A 23,236-nucleotide genomic window follows, 5' to 3' on the forward strand; every position below is an offset into this window, starting at 1 on the left:
TGTGCAGAAATAAAACAATGATGCCATTTGACTATAACATGATGGAAGATTACTTTCCATTTGCTCTTCTCATTCGCAAGCCTAAAATTCAAGGTCCTCCTGTACTCTGGATATAGCTTCAGGCTGAGTTGCAGCTTTAGAAAGGCTTACAGGATCCCATTAAGGGAAATTACGCCATCAAAGTGTAAGATGTTAAATCATGCCGAACTCCATGATAATGTTTAAGCGATTTATAGCACATTACCAAAGCCAATAATGAGATATAGTTTTAGTCTAGAGCAACTACAAGCCCAGGTGCTCTAGACAGTACATAAAAGCACTCAAACCGTTACCTTACAATAACCTGATGGGAATATCATATCAGATCTATATTGCAAACCAGAATTACCATATTATAATATGGATTAATTCTTATGACACAAACTAGATAATTCAGGTATGAGGCATGATGTCTCTCAGTCAGTGCAGCAACGATACATGAAGTACTTCTCCATTTGACGGCCACATTCTGAACAGACCACCAGCTCTGGGATGCCGCCAGCAGTCCCTGGAAGGATAAGGCGATTGCAGTGGTGTGGCGTGTGAAGGCGCTTCAAGTAGTCATTGAGTGCTGGGACAAAACCTTTTTCTTTTGCATCATCTTCCCAATTTGTGAATTCTGCAAGGCTTTGGGACATTGTTTCACTCTTAGCTCTGGCCATCTCAGCTGAGCCCCTACTAATTAGAGCCCATCCTTCATCACTTCCATCAAAGCTGAGGATAGTCATTACCTCCTGCATTATTTTATCATCTTGAGCAGTCTTTCGGTTTTGCATCTTTGAATATAACATGCTTTCCACTCTGGTCCAAAAGTACCAAACATACGTTGGATCACTCCAACAGTGACCGAGATTTTCCTCTGTTATTTGAGAATTGATCTTTCGAACACGTTCCTTGGTGTTATTCTTTCCCACATAAACCATTTCCAAGCTAATGCCTGCTGCCTTAGCAACTTCTCGTGCTGCTGTTGTGAAGCTTCGGATCCATCCGATGTCCTCCCCTCCATACAAACAGATGAATTTGTCTTGGATAATCTGTAGCAACAGAACAAAAAATTACTTCTCCTCATTAAGCAATCTGGGCTAAAATTAGGCTAACTTTGTCATTAGTTTCATTTTGCCCTGCATATCAGAACAATTTTGCTTTTTAAATTTCAATATTTCACACATATGGCATACGTTTTTTAGTTTACTGGATCTATCTAGCAAAAATGTTAAAAGTTACCCATTCGAGTATTGCAGGGTCAATGCCATCCACCAATAACTCAAGCCTCCAAGTTTCCTCCTTCCACGATTGTTCCTCTTTCGTTAGGGTGAAGGGATAAGCATGATTTCCCCATATCCACACCATGTGCAGTGCATTTGGACAAGCCACTTTAGCTTGTGGATCCAATACAACCAGCATCATCTTCTTCTCAAAATGCCACACTTCCTTGATGTACCTAGCTACAGCTGGTTCTAGCAAGGAAGGGTGATGCAGTGTGTACCACGGCATTGCTGACTGCAGCTGCTTAAACTTTTGTTCATATCCTTCATTCCATGTAACTGACCTTTCCACAATTGGTAGCCATACAATCTCATATTGGAACTCTGGCCTTGATCGTGCTTCAGTGTAAATATGTGTGAGCACGGGAAGCTCTTCTTGGGAGAGATCTAGATCTGAAATGAGCAGCAATACAGTCTTTCTTCTCAACACATCAACATTTGCCTGTTTCAATGATTAGAAATAAGATCCAACTGTAAAGAAAAAGAAATGAACTGAAAAGGAGAGGACAACAAAAATTGATGGATATGTGTCAGAAAGCAATTAATCAGTGAAATACCCTTGTCTTAGAAGTGCCAATTTCAAGAGGTAGTAGGTCATCCTTGTTATAGATCAATGCCTTGAGAATCCTCAAGTTTTCCAAATGTGGTACCTCGAAAAGATGCACCAGCATTTGAAAGTATTCAAGATGCCTCTTCTCACCTGCATACGAATCATGATCTTTTAGTAAAATTCAGAGAATACTGCTAACTTATTTGGAAAGCGATTAAGTTTTTGGATACTGATTGGTAATACTTTGCCTACTGCATCATCTTCAACCTTTTTGAAACAAAAGCAATGAAAGCATTTTTAAGAGTAAGATGAGTTAGAAGCTTCCCCTAATTTAATTTTCATGTTAAGTGCTTTTCTGTCAAAGGATTTTGTTGAAATGTAAAATACTTAGAAACGCTAACCAATGTGTTGAAAGCAATTGGCTAGCTGTGTCTTAAGGTGGCCATGTATGCTGCTCAGCTTGTGGGCTAAACTTGTGAGTTCCCATGTCTCTGTGGTAGATCCAATGAGCCTGTGCTTGCGCAATGTAAAGTTGTTAATTGACATCCAAGATTAGTTAATCTAAAGTTATGGCAGTGTATGTTTGTTGAATGACTTACTCATAACCCATGCCTAGTAGGCTTGTTATCAGAGAGGCACAAGCCACCATGCTTCTTATGGTCCAGTAAACAGAAGCTGGGATATGAGCTAAAGCAACTGCCATTGCAGGTGTGTCATCTGATATATATTGAGCTGGGAGTTCCTTGAATTCAACAATGCACTTAGTTACATCCAGCATTGCTTTGATAAGGTTACTAATCGCATCAAACCGGGATTTCAGCACATTGGAATGCTCCATGATGTCTGGAAGCTGTTTAAGAACAGCTATGGACTTGGCGAGTGGATTTGTGGCAAACAGCTTTGCAATGAGCCAGAATTCCCCATAGTTTACAGCAAAGGCTGCCAATGATAGAACTCCCTTTGCATCCCAGGTATAGCTCGAAAGCATGTTTAGGATTGCCATTGTCGTTGCATGCATATCTCCACCACCAGAGCATTTGCATTCTAACTGCGAAAACATATCCACAAACAATTTTTCACGACTGCTTTTGAGGCACTTTTTGTTAAAATGTGGATACAGAAGCATAGAAATCAACCTCGCAGGAAATTTTTTGAACTATATAAGCCAATCCATCTAAAATTCCTTCCATGCCAACCAGTGCAGTCCTTTCCTCCAGTTCATCAGCACCTTCATGATGTGTGCCCTAAACATCGCATAACAATAACATTAAAGTCTGTACCTATAAACCAACTAAACATGATTAAATTAAGGCATGCCAATAATGCAAAAATTGAAGAATGGAAGCATACATTAACAATGCCATCAATGCCAGGGGAGACGTGATGCAGAAGAGCCTCAATAATTTGCAGAATAGGTTTGACTTCAAGCTCACGTCCATCAGGAGCATGAGTTGCGTGAATTTGTTTCATCATTGCAGCATCATCAGATGCTGTGAACATTCCACGGTCACGCCTGATCATTTGCTTATTCCTAGCAGGCTGAATAGCAGTTGCCATCTTTGTTTTTTGGTTCTGGGATACTTATGCTACAAGATGGATTTTCTTATTGCTGTGGCATTTTCATCATGCAATCCAAGCTATATATAGTGGATTAGAAGGAGGCATAATGGATATAAAGCCTGATTGAATCTAATACCTTACTTGTAGGGAGTGCAAATTTTCAAAGCCAAATTTGCTAGTTGGATAAGAATTTACCTTTGGTGGCCCCTAGAATGGCTTTCCGGTAGGAAAGCTTGGGATGCATGAGTTAATGATTAAGTGAACCAAAAAGGGGTGTTTTCCAGCAAAGCAATAGATTAATCTTAAACAGTAATCAGATATATCTATAGGTACAGTGTTAATCAATTCCTTAAAAGAAAATTATTTAGTCTGTTTATTTTGTAATTTATGTTTTCCACTGACACTGACGTTTTAAAACTAAAACTTTGGTGCTTATTACTGTCTCATGGTGTTAAAGAAATAATTAAGTGTTCCTAGCTACTTCATAAACATTGACTCAAGAAGGGTTCCTAGTTTTTCTAATCCAGTCACTGCTCTACCTGAAACAACTTTTTTTTTTATTTGTGTAGTTTTCCAGGCAGCAAAGAGCAAGAAAAATGTTACAGTAAAAGTCTTTGTAGATACAGTGTGGTGTAACGTACTAGCACTGTAACATTTCCATCTACTGGACCAAGACAAGAAATGGAAATAATGAAAGATAATTGGTATTATCAAGGTGATGGTTGATTTTTTTTGTCTCTACATAAAATTGTCTAATTCCTTTTAACCTAAATTTAATGGAAAAATGATGATACATATTTCAGTTAGCATAGGTCCCTGGCTGCAGCAATTTGAAAAGAGCTGCCTCAAGAACCATATTTTTCTTTTTGTGTTAATCTTTTTCAGGTTTCTGTCTTTTGTACTACTAAGCACTTTGATTTAACTAACCATCTGAAAACTTTGTTAATTGTCCATCCATGAAACTATTTAAGCAGGTGGAGAGTATGACTCCTTGAGACTCGAAATCTTTTGCTTGGATGTTGGAGGAAGAAAACTTCATCAAGCACATCACATTTAGCTAGTTTTGTCAAGTTTTGCTTAAACTTATAGAAGAGTTGAGCCAATCTAATTAGTATTGACACCAATTACTGCTTATTTTACACATCTAGTTACTCAGATTTGGATAGATGCATCAAACCAGTGGAATAGCGATCACCTCATACGTCAGATTTGTCTGATGTTTCAAACTAGGAATCTGATGAACATGCTAAAGTATTTCCAGAAGAAGATATGAATCAAATCAAAAGGGTCAGACAAATTCTAAAGCAGGAACATAAACAAAGATGAAGAAATTTAAATAATGATCAACAGGAAGAATCCGAGGTAAAAAGTGCAGCAAACGCAAGATCTTTCCTTGTCATTGCTTCATAATAACTTAATTACTGATGACTAAACTTTCTGAGGCTGCAATTGCTCACCTAAGCAATCATACATCAGCAGTCTTAAGTCTTTGGAAACTCTTGTGTTTAGTAATCAAACACATGAAAACAACTTCACATGACAGAAAAGATTGATCTAATTACCTTACTTAGTTCTTTATCGCTTTAGTAATCAAAAGCAAAAGCAATCAATGTTCTACTTGAATGTTCATCTAACTTTCACTATTCCATCCGGATGGGACCCCACCATACGGTGATACCCCTCCCCACCACCATAGGCTGGCTAGGTTGCAACTGTCTTAGTGGCGTATGTTGGCATGTTTTCATGACAGTCAAGTCATATATGGTTCTAAATGCTGCAGAGTAGTTTATTGAGTAGTATTACACAAACTGCAAAAATTGAGACTAGTGTATAGAGAACTGCTGTTGCAGACAAAATGTATGTTGTTTTATATCTTACAGGTTCCTTTTTCATAAAACACTAGCCAATCTCTTCCAGGAACTTGTATTTTTTAGTGGAATCTTGTATAGATTTTTCTCTTTTTCAAGTAGAACTTAAACTGGTTGAAACCGCTGGCACCCTCTAAGTTTTCCAAATCATTTTCAGCCCCTATTAAGTTTTGAAGTTCTGGCAAAGAGTCCTCCTCTTGCCGCTTCCAGTTCTTGATAAAATTTCATATATTATTCCTCCTTCAGCTAACTTTCGCCTTGACAGAAAGTTTTAAATTCAACCTCTGTTAAGATTTTTTTTTTTTTAAATTTGGATAACATAATTGTTATTATAAGATATTTTTACTATGCATTCAATGCCACTCATTAAAAATTTAATTGTGTTACAAAAATTTTCTCTAAATAGTAAGATTGCATGTCCATTTGCATTAGAATATATTTCTTTACATTTGCTAATCCTTGCTATTCTACAAAAGTGCCAATGGATGTTTGCAATCAACTCTGCGCATGTACTCATGCTTTCTACCTATAGAGTTATAGGTACAGATATAGATAAAGATATAGCAGATACTAAAGCATGAGGACGTTCAGTACCTCCTACAAAATTTTGTCATCAAGAAGTTCTTTTGAACTTCCATCTTTGAGAAAAAATCCTCTCCAATCTGGTCCAAAAGAACCAAACATATTTTAGATTAGTCCAAGAGTAACTGAGAGTTTCCTCGGTGATCAAAGAATTGATCCTTCGAACACGTTCTTTGCTAATGTTCTTTCCCATTATCTTTTTCGGTTTACACCCATTGTCTCAAGTTTTGGATGGAATCAATCCGTTTGACACACTTACTTGTAATTCATCCCTAGTAGGCTCATGCTTCTTATGGTCCAGCATACAGCAATAGGAACATAATCTAAAGCATATTCCATCGCAGGTATGTCTGATCTGTACTGAATTGGGAGTCTCCTGAACTCAGCGATGCGCTTAATTATATCCATCGTTGCTCTGGTAAGGTAATTAATCACATCAAACCCGGGATTTCATAGCTATGGAATGCTCTAAGATATGTGGCATTTTTCTAAGAACAGCTACAGACTTGGCAAGTGGATTTGTGGCAAACACCTTTCCAATGAGCCAGAATTCGCCGTACTTTTCAGCAAAGGCTGCCAATGATATCACTAACCTTGCACCCGAGAATGGCTACAAAGCATGTTCAAGATTGCCACTGTTGAAGCGCCGACAGAGAATTTGTACACCAACTGCCAAAACATAGCCACAAAAAGTTTTTCATAACCAATTCTCAGGCCTCTGTCTTTTAAGATGTGGATGCAGAAAAGTAGAAACGAAACACAGAGCGAGCAAACTTTCTGAACCGTATAAGTGAATCCATCCAATGTGCCCTCTGTGCCAGCCAATACTGTAATTTCCTCCGATGCATCAGCATCTCCATGAGGCGTCCCCTAGAACATCATATAACGAACAAATTGACGTCAGTATTGCAAAGCCAACTAAAGATGAATAAACTAAGGTATGCACAATGATACAAAAATAAAAAGAGACATCACATACTTGTAACACCATCAATGCTAAGGGAGATGTGTTGCAGAATCGCCTCGATAATATGCAGAATAGGTCTGATTTCCAGCTCGCGGCTCTCAGGATCATGAGTTTTCTCAATTTGTTTCAGAATTGCAGTATCATAAGATGCTGAGAACATTCCATGGTCAAGCCTGATCAATTGCTTAGTGTTAGCAGGCTGAATAGCAGTTTTTTTTTTTTTTTTTTGGGTACTTTTGGATACTTATGTAACAGGAACAGGATGGATTTTTTATTGCAGTGGTTTTGTTATCATGCATTGGAAGCAACACAGAGTGGACCAGAAGAAGGGATTACAAATTTCCAAAGCCTGATTGAATCTAGTACCTAATTGGCAGGGACTACAAATTTCCAAAGCCAATTTTCCTATTTGGAAGAGAATTCACCTTTGGTGGCCCCTGAAAATGTCTTTACATTAATAAAGGGATGCATGATTTGGTTATTAATTCATCCCAAAAGCTGTAGCTAAGCTGTAGTTCCAACAAAACTACAATTAATCGACAGCTTTAATCAGATGCAGCTACAGCTAAAGCTTTAAACAACTTCTTAAAGGCAAATTAGTGAGTCTGTTTATTCTTTTAACCAATTTTTTTTTCACTTTCAAGTAATACTTGGCAGTTTGGAACTAACTAATCATGCTTAATGTCTTATGGCGTGGCATACAGAAAAATAGCCTTGTTTGGTTTGCAGATTTCCAAAGAAAAATTTCTACGTTTTCCATAACCATATTTCTTAATCACCATTTTATCCCACATATATTAAATTATTGTAGTATATTTTTTTACAAAAACTCTGGCAATCCAGATGAAAGTACTATTAGCTACTCCACTAATCTTGACTCAAGAAGGGTTTCAAATTTTCTTTTTCTTTTTTTATGATCAGATTTGTATATATATTTCAGAGCAGAAAATTAAAATGATATAAAAAGATTTCAGAAGAAAACGTAATTAAAAAATGAAAAAACAAAAGGGATGATCCAAATTCCAAAAAAAGAAGAAAAATGAAAAGATGAGATAACAAAGAACAGAACAATTGGAAGAATCCAGGAGAAAGCATATGATCTCATGTCAGTGCAGAGTGGAATGGTGCAAGATGTTTTTTCCTTCATTGCTTAAATAAATAATTAAATAGTACAAACTTAACTTTTCCGAGGCTGCAAATATAAGCAACCAAACATCAGCAAAATGTAAAAGTCTTTGGATTAATTTTTGTGTTTAGTAATCATCAAAACCTTGAAAACAACTTCACACGAAAAGGATTGATCCTTATTAAATTAGTTAATTCGTTCTTTATCACTTTAGAAACCAAAAGCAAAAGCAATTAAAGTTATACATTTGGAAATTCACCCAACTTTCACTCTTTATCCAATGTGGGACTGGAAAGTATCCAATTAATTAAGGCAAAATTTTGAATGGATGGGGTGAGATTTGGAATATTCGTAAGTTCCAATTAAAGTTGTGCGGCTAAATAGTATACTGATTGTCTTGGATGATATTGCTTATTGATAATGTGTTAGGTTTTCTATTAAAAAAGAAAAAAAAAAGAATTACAAGGCAATGTACATTGTTGAGCAGACGATGTACATTCACTTACAATTTATACAGTTTTTTCGTGTAGGATATAACTTCATTTTCACAACTTGTAGAGAGTGAGTGTTAAATTAATCTCAATTTCTGAAATTCAAATTGGAACAATCAAACATGAAATTGTTTCATTCGAACCGAAAACCTCATGGGCACTTGATTAATATCCTTATCAGCTAAGTTAGATCTTAGAAATATTGCAAGATTTTTTATTTTATTTTAATATTAAATAATTTGAATAATACTATAGTATAAAAAAATAATTAGCGACAACTAGTTGAATTGTTTGGCTTTTATCGATTTTGACTGATTTAACCAATTCTTGACCGAATTTTTTTAAAAAATTTCAGTTTAATATAAATTTGGTATAATGATTGGTTCACAATTCAATCGGTCAAATCAACTTAGTTGCGTGGTCTGATTTTCATAATAGTGCTCTTAATTAGATATTTAGTGCAAAGGTTCATATGCCATAAAAAGGGTTCTTTTACCTAACACATCTTGGTTCAGACACATTTACGTTCAGTGTTCAATCATATTGATTATTTGTTGGACTTATCCACCTAAATAGGATAATACTTAAAAAAAAGAAGTAAATTTCTCATTTAAAATAGTAAGTTAACGTAATAAATTAGTAATTTTTTATATCTCAAAAAGTAAATTGGAATAAATATAAAACTTACTTTTTAAATAAATAAATTACTACTTTATATCTCAAACTTACTTTTTAGAGAGTAAGTGATGCAAGAGGGACGGTTGACTAAGGCACTTCGAGTGGAGTCCAAGTTGAGCTAGATGGTCCAATGACTAGAGCTCCTGTCAAGAAGCTTAAGGAGTCAATGCAAGCCCTAGTCTGTGCTATACATGATAGAGTTGGCCATACGAATGTTATTCAAGGGCTTGAGGAGGAAGAAACAACTCGTTATACTCTCATTCAAGTCGTCGAGGAAAATGGTAAGTTCAAAAAATTATTATCCAAGACCTAGCCCTCCAGATATTCAATATGAAGAAAGATCAAAATTTCGTACCACTAAATATGATGGAGACTCAATTTATGAATGGAATATAGATGGCAAAGCAGAATATGAAGTATTAAATAATTTACAAGAAATGGGAATGGCTAGATTAGCTTATAAAATAAAAAATATTCAAGAAAGAAATATTGCAACATTATTAGTTTCAGGATTTACTGGACAATTAAAGAATTGGTGGGATAATGCCTTAACACTTCAAGATAAATTATCAATATTAGATCATACACAAGAAATTGAAGATGATCAAGGAAATATTCAAATTCAATCTGATGCTGCAGAATTTTTAATAGTAACCATAGTAATGTATTTCATAGGACATCCAAAAGAAGAATTAAATTCTAATAAAACATTTTTAACAAATTTAAGATGTCCAACATTATCAGATTTTAGATGGTATAAAGATATGTTTTTAACAAATGTATTAAGAAGACCAGATTGTAATGCTTCATTTTGGAAAGAAAGATTCATAACAGGATTACCAAGCCTATTTTCACAAAGAATAATGGATAGTTTACAAAAGGAAATGGGAACAGATGTAATTTCATTCGAAAATATTACTTTTGGACAATTATTTGCTTTTGTGAAAAAAGAAGGATTAATATTATGCTCAGAATTAAAATTATAAATAAAATATGGTTCAAAAACAAAAGAAGTAGGATCATTTTGTGATGCATTTGGAATTAAAAGAATTAAATCACCCTCTGCATATAAAAAGAAAATTAAAAAATATAACAATAAGAAAATAAGATACAAAAGAACTGAAGGAAATAAACCTGAAAAGAAAAGAAAATTTATTAAAAAGAAAATTATTTGCTACAAATGTGGGAAAATAGGACATAAAGCAAATAAATGTAACTTAAAAGAAAAAATTACTGAAATTTGTGCAGAAGAAGAAGAGATTAAAAATAAATTAATAAACTTATTAATAAACGAAAAAGATCAAAGTTCAGAAGACGATTATTATAATGACATAAGTACTTCAGACAGTGAAAAAGATTGTAATTGTACTCCAAAATATATAAATGTAATAACTAAAAAAGAAGATAAAGAATTCTTATTAGATATAATAGAAAAGATTAATGATCCAATAGCTAAAACAGAATATTTGGAAAGATTAAAAAGTTTAATTATTCAGGAAGATAAAATGCCAAAGATAATAGAACCTTTTAGCATTTCGAAATTAATAGATAAATATCCAAATATAAATATAATGAAAAAAGAAACGACTAAAGATCTTCAAACAGAAATCAATAATCTTAAAGTACAAATAAAACAATTACAACAAGAGATTATAGAATTAAAAACAAAAGATTTAGAAATAGAAGCAAAAATAACCTTAATAGATAATCAACCATCAACTTCTAATTCCAAAACAGAAGAAATATGTATATCTGAAAAACCAGTGGATGAAGATCAATATTTAAATACAATAGAAAAAATGACATTTCAAAAATGGTATGCTTTAGTAACTATTACTGTAGAAGATTTCAAAGAAACACATGTAGCTCTAATAGATAGTGGAACTGATTCAAGTTGTATTAAAGAAGGAATAATTCCTACTAAATATTGTGAAAGAACAAATGAAACATTAATGGCAGCAAATGGAGAAAATTTACAAGTAAAATATAAATTTACAAAAGGATCAATATGTAATAATGAATATTGTATAAGACATAATTTTATAATTGTAAAAAATATAAATCATGATATAATATTAGGAACACCTTTTTTAATTCAAATTTACCCATTTGCAGTAAACCATGAAGGAATTTCAATAAATATAATGGGAAAAACTGTTACTTTTAAATTCTTAACTCCAATAAGACAAAGAGAATTACAGATATTACAAACATCTTCTATTTATAAAACAATAAATACTATTACTAAAGTACAGCAACATATAAACTATATCAAAGAAGAGAAATCTTATTTAAAAATTGAAGAACAATTAAAAGAAGCTAAAATACAAAAAAGAATTTCTGAATTAGAAGAATTATTGCAAAAAGAAATTTGTGCAGATATTCCTAATGCTTTTTGGGATAGAAAACAACATATGATAGAATTACCATATGAAAAAGAATTTAATGAGAAAAATATTCCAACAAAAGCAAGACCAATACAAATGAATTCTGATTTATTAGAATTTTGTAAAAAAGAAATAAAAACACTAATAGACAAAGGATTAATAACACCTTCAAAATCACCTTGGAGTTGTGCTGCATTTTATGTCATGAATCAAGCTGAAAAAGAAAGAGGAGTTCCAAGATTAGTCATAAATTATAAACCATTAAATAAAGTTTTACAATGGATTAGATATCCTATTCCTAATAAAAAGGATTTGCTTAATAGATTATTTAATGCAAAAATATTTTCTAAATTTGATTTAAAATCAGGATATTGGCAAATATTAATAACTCCAGAAGATAGATACAAAACAGCATTTACAACACCTTTTGGCCATTATGAATGGAAGGTTATGCCATTTGGTTTAAAAAATGCACCATCAGAATTTCAAAATATAATGAATGATATTTTTAATCCTTATAGTTCATTTAGTATTGTATATATAGATGATGTATTAATATTTTCAGAATCAATAGAACAACATTTTAAACATTTAACTATATTTCTAAAAATAGTCAAAACGAATGGATTAGTAGTATCAGCCCCAAAAATGAAATTATTTCAAACAAAAGTAAGATTTTTAGGACACAATATATATCAAGGAACAATAAAACCAATTGATAGAGCTTTAGAATTTGCAACTAAATTTCCAGACGATCTTCTACCTTTAACATTGGTTAACTAAATCATTCGATTGTGGGTTGAGATTCAATTCAAGGTTCGCAATCTAGGGTTTAGAAGGGTCAAGTGTTATTCCGCAATTCAACTTGATTTTCTTCGTCTAAATCCGGGACTACATGGGATACGAATTCATACCTTCGGGCGGGTTCGTATCAGCTTGGTAATCAGAGTTAGTTGACGAATTCAATTATATCTTGTTCGTGTCAAGTAAGTTTTTCTTGTGTCAAATTTGGTCGTGTTATCCTAGTAAAGTTGTTTAAGTTTTTCCTTGTTGTTCTTGCTGTTTCCATCGTTAATTGCTGTCAGCATCCTCTAGTGTTGTTTGTGTGTTTCCTTACTACCCGAATATCAATTGTTGGTTACATCGTGTCTTGTGATCTTGTTTCTTGAGTCATGAAGTTGCTTAAAGTAAAAAAAAAAAAAAAAAAAATCGGACTATTCACGATACTGTGCACCGGTACTGTTCATCGGCAATGTTCACGATACTGTAGTGCACTATTCACCGTTACTGGTCATAAAAAAAAAAATTTTGGTCAGTAGTTGTTCTTGTTGAATCCGTAACTGGTTTCTTGAAGTTAATTCGTGGCTGTTTTTGTGTTTTGGTGTCAAACCATGGCTGACCAATCTTGTTTTTGAAAGTGCTTGAAGTTTTGAAATTTCTTGATAAGAATCTTGAATTCTAGAATTATCTTGGATACTTTCTTGACAAATCTTGAAGTTCTTGGGTAAAATATTTAGGTTTCTTGAATTCTTGAACAAAAGTTTCCAAATCTTGAAATTCTTGCAAAACCCTAATTCTTATTTCTTGAACAAAGTAGCGGCTAATTCTTGTTTCTTATTGCGGTTTGAATTCTTGAGTGTTTGATTCAAAATTGAAAAGAAAAGAAAAAATAGTTTTTGTAAAAAAAAAAGGAACAAAAAGTCGGATCACTCTTAGATTCAAACAAGAAAGCAAATCTGATTTGGGAAACCAAGTTGACTTAGGATTGTAAACAAATCCTAGTCATCACATAACTAATCCAATTTAGATTTTGCTAGCTACTTATACACAAAAATTACTCCAAAAATTAGCAGCTTATCTTCCAAAATAAATCCAAGAACTAATTGGATTCAACTTCTAAAATGTCAGCCAAGGGTACAATCGGGTAGAGCAATTCTAGGCTTCCAAATTTCTGCTATTTTGTTTCTTATTTAATCGAGTTTTGCAATCTGTCCAGCCATTAAACTCGTGTCTTTTGAGTCTTTTTCAACCTATAAATTGTGTGTCTAAGAGGTCCCGAAAGGAGTCCACATCAATCTTGGATTCCAACTAGTCTTAGTTTCCTAATTCAAGTCGCTAGTTAAAGTCCAAAGTTTCCAAAATTTGAGTCACCTTGTGCGGACAAAATCTGGTATTTTTTTCAGCATGTTTAGTGTCTTATTTTGAATTATTATTCAGTCCATTTCACTCTAAATTTCCAGTTTAAAATCCCTACCAGCTTGTGTGAAACTTGGTGGAAGTTTGATTGAATCTCATTGAGAAAATTCTGATTTCTTCAAGAGAGGCAATCAAGTGACTTGAGAAGTGTTTGGTGAGATCATTTGAGTGAATTATACACTTGAATAATACACGAGCACGAGTGAAACACGTTAGAGAGTGAGTGAGGCATTTTCTACTAACGTTTGTTGAGTTTTGCAAGATTAAAAAAAACATGGTTCACGAAAATGAACTTACCATTGCTCAATTAGCATTTAAAATGGATGCTATATGAAATGAAATCCAAAGAAGATTCGATTGCAAGTTTGAGTCCATTCAGGAGCAAATTGAACAAATGGAATCATCAAAGAACTCATCTAAGAAAACTAGAGGAAAAATCTCATTGCATGAACTCAGTGACTCCAATTTGAAGAGAGAGTATGAGGAAGATGAACAAAGGCCAAGGAAACATAAGCATAGAGTTAAGCATGAAGATGACCAACTCAAAGGAATAAAGCTGAAAATCCCTACCTTCCAAGGTAAATCGGACCCCGAAACATACTTGGAGTGGGAAAGAAAGATTGAACTTATTTTGTGATTGTAACCACTATACAGAGTCTCAAAAGGTTAAGTTGGCAGCCATAGAATTCATGGATTATGCAGCAATTTGGTGGGATCAACTTCGCATCAAACAAAGAAAGAATGAGGAGCCGACCATCCGAACTTGGGAAGAGTTAAGAAGGGTTATGAGAAAGCGCTTCATACCTGATTACTACCATAGGGATTTGCACCATAAATTGCACATCCTCACTCAAGGTAGTATGACGGTTGAATGCTACTTCAAAAAGATGGAAATGGCAATGATGAGGGCTGATGTTCATGAAGATTTAGAGGCAACCAAGGCTCGATTTTTGAGGGGACTAAGGGCTGAAATTGCAAATGTTGTAGAGCTCCAACACTACCTTGACATGGGTGAACTATTGAACAAAGCTATCAAGGTTGAAAGAAGGCTCGGGAGAAGGGGGATAACTCACCAAAACTTCAACTTCCAACCTAGAAATTGGAGAAATCCGACACTTGGAAGAGAGGTCAACCCCTCAAAGGTATTAAATTTGGCAAAACCAAGTGGAGTTTCGAGTGGTGCATTGAAGTCGAATACCTCATCCTCCAAACCAACGCAAAAAGGTGGTTTTAAGTCCAATCAAGAAGCACCTAAACCAAGAAATCGAGACACTAAGTGTTTTAAGTGTCAAGGTTTTGGTCACATTACTCCTCAATGCCCAAATCAAATGACCATGAACATGTTGCCAAATGGGGAAGTGCTAACGGATGAAGAGGATAAGTATGAGGAAATGCCACCTTTGGTTGAGGATCAAGGAGAGGAGATCAAGTAGGAGCAGCCCACACTAGATCGCGTTGGTCTAGTAGCTCGATGTGCATTAGCTACTAAAATTAGTGTGGATGAGTTACAACGCGAAAACATATTCTACACACGTTGTCATATCAAAGACAAGGTTTGTAGCTTAGTGGTTGACCCCGGGAGCTGCATGAATGTAGCAAGTGCGCATATGGTGGAGAAATTGAACTTGGCTACTACCAACTACCATAAGCCTTATAAGTTGCAATGGTTCAACAATAGCGGAGAGGTACGTGTACTTAAATAAGTCCTAGTTTCTTTTTGCATTGATAGATATGTTGATGAAGTTTTATGTGATGTTGTACTTATGCAAATTACTCATATTATTTGAGGCCGTCCTTGACAATTTGACAAGAAAGTTAGCTGGGATGGCTACGCTAATAAATATTCATTCTTCCATTGTAATAAAAAGATTGTACTTGTACCTCTTTAACATATCTAGTCTATTAGGGAATGGAGAGGTTTTCAATTGGGTTCCAATTGCTGACATGGCGCACTGTCATTGGCCAATTGATGGTCGTCTGCTCGTGTGAATTCCCGTCATTAATTGAAGAGATTGTCCTGCTTGTGTGAATTTGCAAATTTCTTTCCTGGTGCAGTTGCTCGTGTGAATTAATAACCCTCCAGCTTAACCACGTGCTCTCTACTCTCTGCTCTCTGCAGGGAACTTTTTTTTTTATTGTTATTTAACCACAGATTTGATTATTTTTTAGGGGAAGAAACCCATTACCCATGTGGGTAGATTGACATACTGTCAGAGACTCAGAGTTAGTGAGACTTGCGTTGGGTTCAATACTTCACAGAACCGTCCTTTCCCATTTCTCTATCTCTCACCCATCCTCTACTTCTTTATTCAGAAAGTCCTCATCCTATCTTCCTCTTCTTCATATTTTCTCCGAAACGGGTTCGATATTTTTGCTTAAAGGGTTTGTTCTTTCCTCCCCTGCCTAAACATCTCTAGCCTTTTTTTCCTTTTTGTTCTCGGATTTAGTTGTCTTAACATTGTGGCTTGTTGTGGTTTTTTTTTCTTTGTAGGATAATAGGGTTGCTCCAGATCTTCTCTCTCTGCTTGATCATCTTTAGCTCCAGAAGCAAGGAAATTTGCAGAATCTATCTCCAGACTATCAGGTTCTTTGTTGCCTCTTAATCTTTATTTCCTTTCTATATTTATTGGTTTTATTCCCCAAAAATTTTTACCTGGTTAATATCTAAATTTCGCCTATATTTTTCCTCATTTATTTGTCCATGCTTTCTCCCAAGATAGATGCAGCCAAGAGAAGATCATCACCGAGAAACATTGCGTGTAATTTTGCTTCCTTGGGGTTTGTCCTTCTTCATCTCAGGTTTTCTCTATTTTATTTTTTCATTTTTTTAACTTTTGTACTCTTTTTTAAGTAGTTTCTATGTTACTTATTTCTTTCTTTTGGGTCTCTAGAGCCCCCTATACAAACTTGTATGATATTTATTATAGATGGAAAAATTACTTGGTAGAGAAACTGAAGGACAATGTTGTCGAGAACCTCTAAAAAATGGAGTTTTCATGGCTCATCTAATGGCTTTTTTTTTTGGTTTGTTATGTGCAAGGGTGCGTTCAATTATTGACTCACAAAAGACGATCCAAATGGTAACCAACCCAAAGTCTCCGTTTGTGGAGATCAAATTTCATGTCAATGACTATTGAAAACTTTAGTTATTTTTTTCGTGTCTTTATTTTTGATAAAACTATTTTTCTTTTTTTTCCTTTGTGAAGTTTTGGTTCTCATTTTCCGGAGAGTGTATATGGATTCTTTAAAACAAAAGAAAAAAATACTCTTGTGTTTTCTTAGTTGCTGATAAAAGCACTGAAACTGATCAATGAGCCAGTAGTTGAGATACTCGTTTTAAGTACATGTTCCCTATATATTTGTATATGCATGAATCTTGCCGGCCTTTCTTCTTTTAAATGAGTACCTTTTATTTTAGGTTTACAAGAATACCATTTTTTGGTTAAATTTTTGTTTATTTTGTTCCTAGAAGATTAGTTTGAGTTCATCTACTGGGGATAACATTTTGAGAATATAAAGTGAATATAGAGTAAATATGGCAGATTGAGTATTAGCCTGTTATTGCAGAGAAGTTTCTTACCATCTACTGCCATTTAAGTGGTTTACTACATGTTTCTTGCTTATTTAGACTTTACCTTTCGTGAAAATGATTTCAATGTTTATGAGCAATTAAAAGTTTGGTGTGGTAATATGTTGGTCTTTCCAGTTTCTTTATATTTCTTGAAAAGGTAAAGAGAATTTTTTGTAGCTAAATAACAAAAAGATGTTAGGATTACTTTGCATTTAGATCCTATTTTCTTAAGTCATCTTCTTTTTATTTTACTTTTGGTTATGTTATTAATTTTTTTATTCTTTTATGTTATTAATTTACTTTGTTCATGTTAAAGGTGCAAATGATGGAATAACAAACTTTGAAACCAGTTCATGGAATAACAAACTTTGTAAGTTAAAAATGTAGTCCTTTTTTTTTATCTTGCTTTTGTGTTGAGCAGGGTCACTATTAGATGATTTATTCTTAATTTCAGCCTTTCAGTCCTTCACTATTTGCATACCATTAATTCACTATATTGGAATCATAAATACTACTTTGTTTACTATAGAAGGTTTTTTTTGGTCTCTTATTTTATTTAATTATCTTTTATTACAGCAAGAAACGTGAAGAATTATTCAAATTTTACTGAGGAAAAATGTTTAAGTGGGCAATTTTTTGTAGGCTTTACTCGTCATATATATATGGATCTGCTCTATGATTTTCTGCTCAGATTTTTGTCAAGAGAAGGAAGAAAGAAAAAATGGTGGTCAATTCTTACTTTTAAGCATTATGGAGTTATACATCTACGCGAAACTTAAATACTTACTAAATTTGTTGTTGACTATTATGCTGTTATTGTAAGAAAACTTTTAAGAATGATTGCCATTCAAGAGGTTTACTCTATATTTCTTGCTCATTTAAACTGTCTGTATTGTTTGGGTAAGATAACATATGAGCTTTTATTTTAGGATATTTTGTTGCCAAGTTTGGATGCGTTTGACATACACATTGTCATGCCTTAGGTAGCGGACATTTGTCGTATGCATCGAATAACCATTGCCAAGATTGCTTATTTTGTAAATTATAACGATTTGTTTACATATTTAAATTTGTGAAATTTACTTTATGGGTTTTATTCCTCATCTCACCATTAAATGGTTAAATGGAAACTTTTGAGAGTACAAATAGAGCTTCATGAAAACAAGAAACTAGATTCATGCATAATTTTGGTGAAAATGGAACAGTTTGGTTTGAAGGCAAGATTAAGCAATTTTTTATTTTTCTTTGTATTAGCTTCTAACAATTGCAACAAATTTCTAATGGCCTTGCTTTGATTATGTTTAGGTTCCCATTTTAAACAGCAAGAGAAATGGGACAAAAAAAAAGAAGGCCATGAAAAGAAGCAGGGAGGGGAAAAATGGATCTTCATCAGAATATGTATGCTTTTGTTCACCTTTTTTTGTGAAATTTAAGCTGGTTCTGTAAGTATTTTTTTTGTTTAATTTTCCCCTGATTAGAAGGAGAAGATGAGAAGAAAAATAAGCAGATGAAGAGAAAAGTATGGATCTTCAGCCTAATCAGGTCTATAAGTTCCTTTAATTTAAGCACTTTTTGTAAGGTTTTATTTTAGTTCAAAATACATTTTTATCTGGGTTTTTGAAATGAAAATGAGGTGAAGCAGATGAAGGGAAAGAACAGATCTTTGGTTTGATTGAATGCTGTAAGTTTTTTCTGTTACTTTTTCTTTGTAACTTGAGCAGTTTTCTGAGTTTCTTTCTTGTGTGCCTTTTTTTTTATTTCTGACTTTCTATTATTGAATCTGAAGCAAAAAAGAAAGAAGAAATAATAAAATTTCATAGTCTTAAGCGATTTTTTTTTTGAAAAAAAAATTTGTGTGAGTTGCATCTATGGTTATAGAATTAGTTATTAGAATGATTGAAAAATTGGATTTTGATCGACTCATTGTAGATGGTAAGAGTTTGAAAGTAATTGATCAGATAATGCTTAAAATCACATCAGATTGTTTTTGCTTTGAATTTTCATTTTTTGTTGGTTTATTCATTGTGCAATTATTTATTATACTAACAATAAGATTTGATTTTGATAAGACTGTGTGAGGATTCTAATAGCTTTCAAATAATAAGATAGATAATAGAATCATTTATACTTTTTGATTTGGGGTTTCATTTCAATTTGTGGGAATTAGGTACCAGAAAAGCTATATTTTGGGTTATCAATGTTAATTATCATTGGATTTGCTAAAATTAGCGTTTGTGGTGTACATTTAAAGCTTAAAGTAATGCAATTCAAAGCTTAAAGTAATAATAAAAGTATAGTGCCACAAAAATTCAAGGCATTAGTTAGACGATTTTAGAATCAAAACAAGGAGGAATAAAGAACATCATAGGTTAAGCTTACTATTGCTTTAGGTAGAATAATTTCAACTGTATTGCACTTTGAATATGTCTAAAGATCTAAGTTTTATTTAATTGAACTGTTTCACTAACGATGCATTATCCTGCTAGGTTTAATTATTCTCGCTAGTTTTGGTTAAGATTGTCTTTGTTGCTTTTTCGATTCTTGAGACATGTTTCCTTTTTTTTGTTTATAAACATTAAAATTACCTCTCGTGCACTTGAAGTGTGAAGATGCTCATGGATTATTCACATTAATATCATCAAGAAATTTTGTCAGATCTCGTTGCTTTTGGTTTCTCTTGAGGTATTGTCTTGTCTTTTTACATATTTATTTGCTTATTTTGACTTTCGGACTATTATTATAGATTGGTATAAATTGCTTTGTTTTTTTTTCCAAAATTTGATGTTTCTGATCAGAATTAAGTGTTCCATAGAAATTCAAATCCTCTGATATTTTCTTTAGGATTTTTTTGTTCAAATGTTTGGTAATCTGGTTTATGACATTGCTTCTTGTCTATAGCTTTTAACTTTGGAGTTTCGTCTATAGAGTGAGTTTCTAAATCCATCGTTCACTGCTTGATAGGTATTTACATTCATGGGAATGAGAGGAGAGTCAGAATAAAGCTGGAGCTCTCTGATGCTATTAGTCATTGAAAGTCTAGAATCATTTTGCTTGTGGCCAATTAGAAATACTTTTTTCTTTTCTTTGTCAATTTTTTCAATTGGCACTGGTATACGTTTAGTCTTACTAAGTAGATTTTCTCTTTATACTGCATGTATATGCATTTTATTATTCGTTTGAATATATTGTAAAAGAAACTTATTGCTGTTAAATATCCTTTTCTAGGAACTAACAACTTGATTTGTGATTTTTATCAACAAAAAACAAACTTATAGCTATTAAATGCCTTTTTTAGGAACTAACAACTCGCTTTGTTTATTTCTTTAAGCTATATTTTTTCCCATTCTCCTCCATTACATGTGTCTTTTTTTATTTCTATTTTCATTCTATGCAAAAACAAGGAGCATCTTAATGATCTTAGTAGTCTCTCATTGTATTGTCTTGCATTTCTTTAACAGATTATTCATATTCACTGCTTAATAAAACTAAAAAAAAGAACGGCAAAGTTTTTGGTGTACCTTTGTGTAACTTTTCATACTTAATATTTCAATTTGAATCATTGGGCATTTCTGGGCAACTTTGAAAATTACACCGCGTATCGCGCGGTGTTCTTCTCCTGGTACATCTTAACAAGTGCATGAGGATCCAGTTATTCTTCAAAGAGAGTTTGAAATAGAGCTTGAGAGAAAGAAAAGACAAGAAAGTGAGGGCAAAATTCGAGAGAAAATGAATGACGAAAATGGTGAGTTGAGCCGAGGCAAAATTGAGGGAAAAAAGGCTGAAGTAAGCTCGGCTAGATAGGTAGAGCTAAAAAAAGAGAGAAAACAAGTGTTAATAGTAAAAGCCAAAGATGTGAGAAAAGCCTTGTTTTTTGATCATATCCTACTAATTTTTATTTGTAAAGAAGTACCTATGACTGACACATTTGATGTTTCTTTGCCTAGTTCTATCGCTAACCTTTTGCAGGAATATTAAGATGTCTTCCTTGAGGACATACCTTGTGTGATACGAGTCAAGCTATGCCATCGGATAAGGTTCAAATCCCACTAGGACTGGTTACACGAGCTCGAGCAGTTCATTCATCTTCACCGCAGCAAAGACGTTATAAGGCATAGACACGCTTTATAAGGATACGTCTTCTGCCATTTAATCGATTCACCATAGCAAAGTCATTATAAGGTGTGGGCACGCTTTATAAGCTCAAGTCGTCTGCCCATCTAGTCACATTTGCTATTTTAGTTAAGTCATTGTAATAAGGGCTTAATGGTCCATAGTCTTGCTTTAATTACCTAAGCGATGACCTCATAAGGTTGTTTACCTAAGGGATGACCTCATAAGGTTGTTTACCTAAGGGATGACCTCATAAGGTTTGGTCAAGCCTACAATTGTTAGTCTTAGTCAAGACCACAACTCTAGACTAGTTCCACATTTAGTTGTTCATCTCTATGTAAGGCTATAAATAGCCCACACTTCCAATGGTTTTAGGCATTCAATGAATAAATCAGATTTTGAGAGTTTTCTTGGTTTCTCCAAGGTTTCTTGAATACCTTAGAATTTCTCTAGGTGTTCGTGACTTATCAATCTAGAATCACACTAGGTTGTGGCGTCCTCTACCGTTAAATCTGTTCTTGAGTGGTCCAAGTTCGGGTTCAGCTCCGTCAAATCTTCATCGTGTTCCTCTAGATCCGAAGTAGCTTCCGCGTCTCGTATCAGCTGGCATCAGAGCTAGTTAGAGGTATCACGAATATCCCTTTTTATCGTTTTTAGATCTATTTTAGTCTTCTAAATTCGTAGCTCAAGTGCTCGGGTTTGTCAAGTCCGAAATCTGTCTTTGTTGTTTCCTTGTCAGAAATCTGTCTTGGTTGTTTCCTTGTCAGAAATCTGTCTTTGTTGTTTAGTTGTTGTCCGAAATTTTCTGTCCAGTTTTGTCTTGTGTTTATGTTCTGTTTAAATCCAGAAAAAAAAAAATCTCTTGTGTTGCATACCTTATTGTCATTCCCTTGAGTCGTTGCTGGAATTAATTGCTGGGTTGCCGAATCTGTTTGCACTTGTTTCTTGAACCTTTGTGTTGTTGCTTTGCAAAACTCGAACATCAAAACCTTATTGGGGAAGTCTTGAGCTTCTTGGATCAAAGAGGTTAATCTTGGCAGTCTTGAAACCTGAAATAAACCTTCAACCGTGTTCTTGTTTTCATGGAACTTTTATCTTGAAACCAAATCTGTCCAAGTTGTTTACGTTAATTGCTGTGAAATTGTGGTCTAAGCTAGCTGGCTATTGTGTGAAAACACCCCAACAGAAGTCAAAAAAAAAATTTCAAGAAAGACGGCTCTAGTTTCCAATTCTTGACCAACCTTCAAGTTTTACCAAATCTGATTCAAACTTGGACTTTCAAATCTGAACAGCCCTAGTCTTGGTCAGCATTCAAGCCACCAAATCTGATTCAAACTTGGACTTTCAAATCTGAACAGCCCTAGTCTTGGTCAGCATTCAAGCCACCAAATCTGATTCAAACTTTGACTTCCAAATCTGAACAACATCCAATTCTTGACAGCCTACAAGTTTACCAAATTTGGTGCAAAATCTGACTTCCAAATCTGACCAGCCCCAAAATTTCGAATTTGGACCACTTGGGACTCCCAAATCTGACCAAACTCCAAGGTTTCTAATCTTGGCAACCCCAAGTGTCCAAATCAGATCACGGACCAAAAAGACCACGGACCAGCAGCTCAACACATTCCAGAAATTTGGGTTTCGGGTAGAGTTTTCTAGGATTTTCAAAATTTCAGCATTCAAGTTAATTGTCTTACTTTCTTTTGAGTCGTTAGTTATTGTCCAGCTATATTCTGAGTCTTGAGTCGTGTCTAGGTCTTCAGTCATTCACCTCCATTTATTGCTACTAGCTTGTGTGTCACTTGTTGACTAGTCAAGAACGTACACTGCGGTGACGCCTAGTTTG

General features: G+C 34.0%; 1 protein-coding gene and 1 long non-coding RNA gene across 9 annotated transcripts; one reads left to right on the forward strand and one right to left on the reverse strand.

Annotated features, from left to right (window-relative positions):
• Positions 1-208: 208 nt before the first annotated feature.
• Positions 209-5,548, reverse strand: LOC113742713 (protein SIEVE ELEMENT OCCLUSION B-like). The gene is made up of 7 exons (XM_027270633.2): positions 3,205-5,548; positions 2,991-3,098; positions 2,454-2,902; positions 2,256-2,365; positions 1,862-2,004; positions 1,264-1,746; positions 209-1,073 (listed from the first exon to the last, which is right to left on the reverse strand). The coding sequence occupies exons 1-7, from the start codon at positions 3,409-3,411 to the stop codon at positions 456-458; spliced, it is 2,118 nt and encodes a 705-aa protein (XP_027126434.2). The 5' UTR covers positions 3,412-5,548; the 3' UTR covers positions 209-455.
• A 9,997-nt stretch (positions 5,549-15,545) lies between these two features.
• On the forward strand, positions 15,546-20,492 carry LOC140006027 (uncharacterized). 8 transcript variants are annotated; one of them, XR_011813604.1, is made up of 9 exons: positions 15,559-16,091; positions 16,201-16,293; positions 16,430-16,508; positions 17,597-17,650; positions 18,586-18,678; positions 18,759-18,822; positions 18,923-18,961; positions 19,883-19,962; positions 20,242-20,492. It is a non-coding gene; the product is annotated as an uncharacterized lncRNA (long non-coding RNA). The 8 variants fall into 8 exon arrangements; XR_011813601.1 differs by having other exon boundaries at positions 15,560-16,091; positions 18,759-18,961; XR_011813605.1 differs by lacking the exon at positions 19,883-19,962 and having other exon boundaries at positions 15,563-16,091.
• The last annotated feature ends 2,744 nt before the right edge of the window (positions 20,493-23,236 follow it).

Source organism: Coffea arabica, chromosome 4e (assembly GCF_036785885.1).
Source record: "Coffea arabica cultivar ET-39 chromosome 4e, Coffea Arabica ET-39 HiFi, whole genome shotgun sequence".
Taxonomy (NCBI): domain Eukaryota; kingdom Viridiplantae; phylum Streptophyta; class Magnoliopsida; order Gentianales; family Rubiaceae; genus Coffea; species Coffea arabica.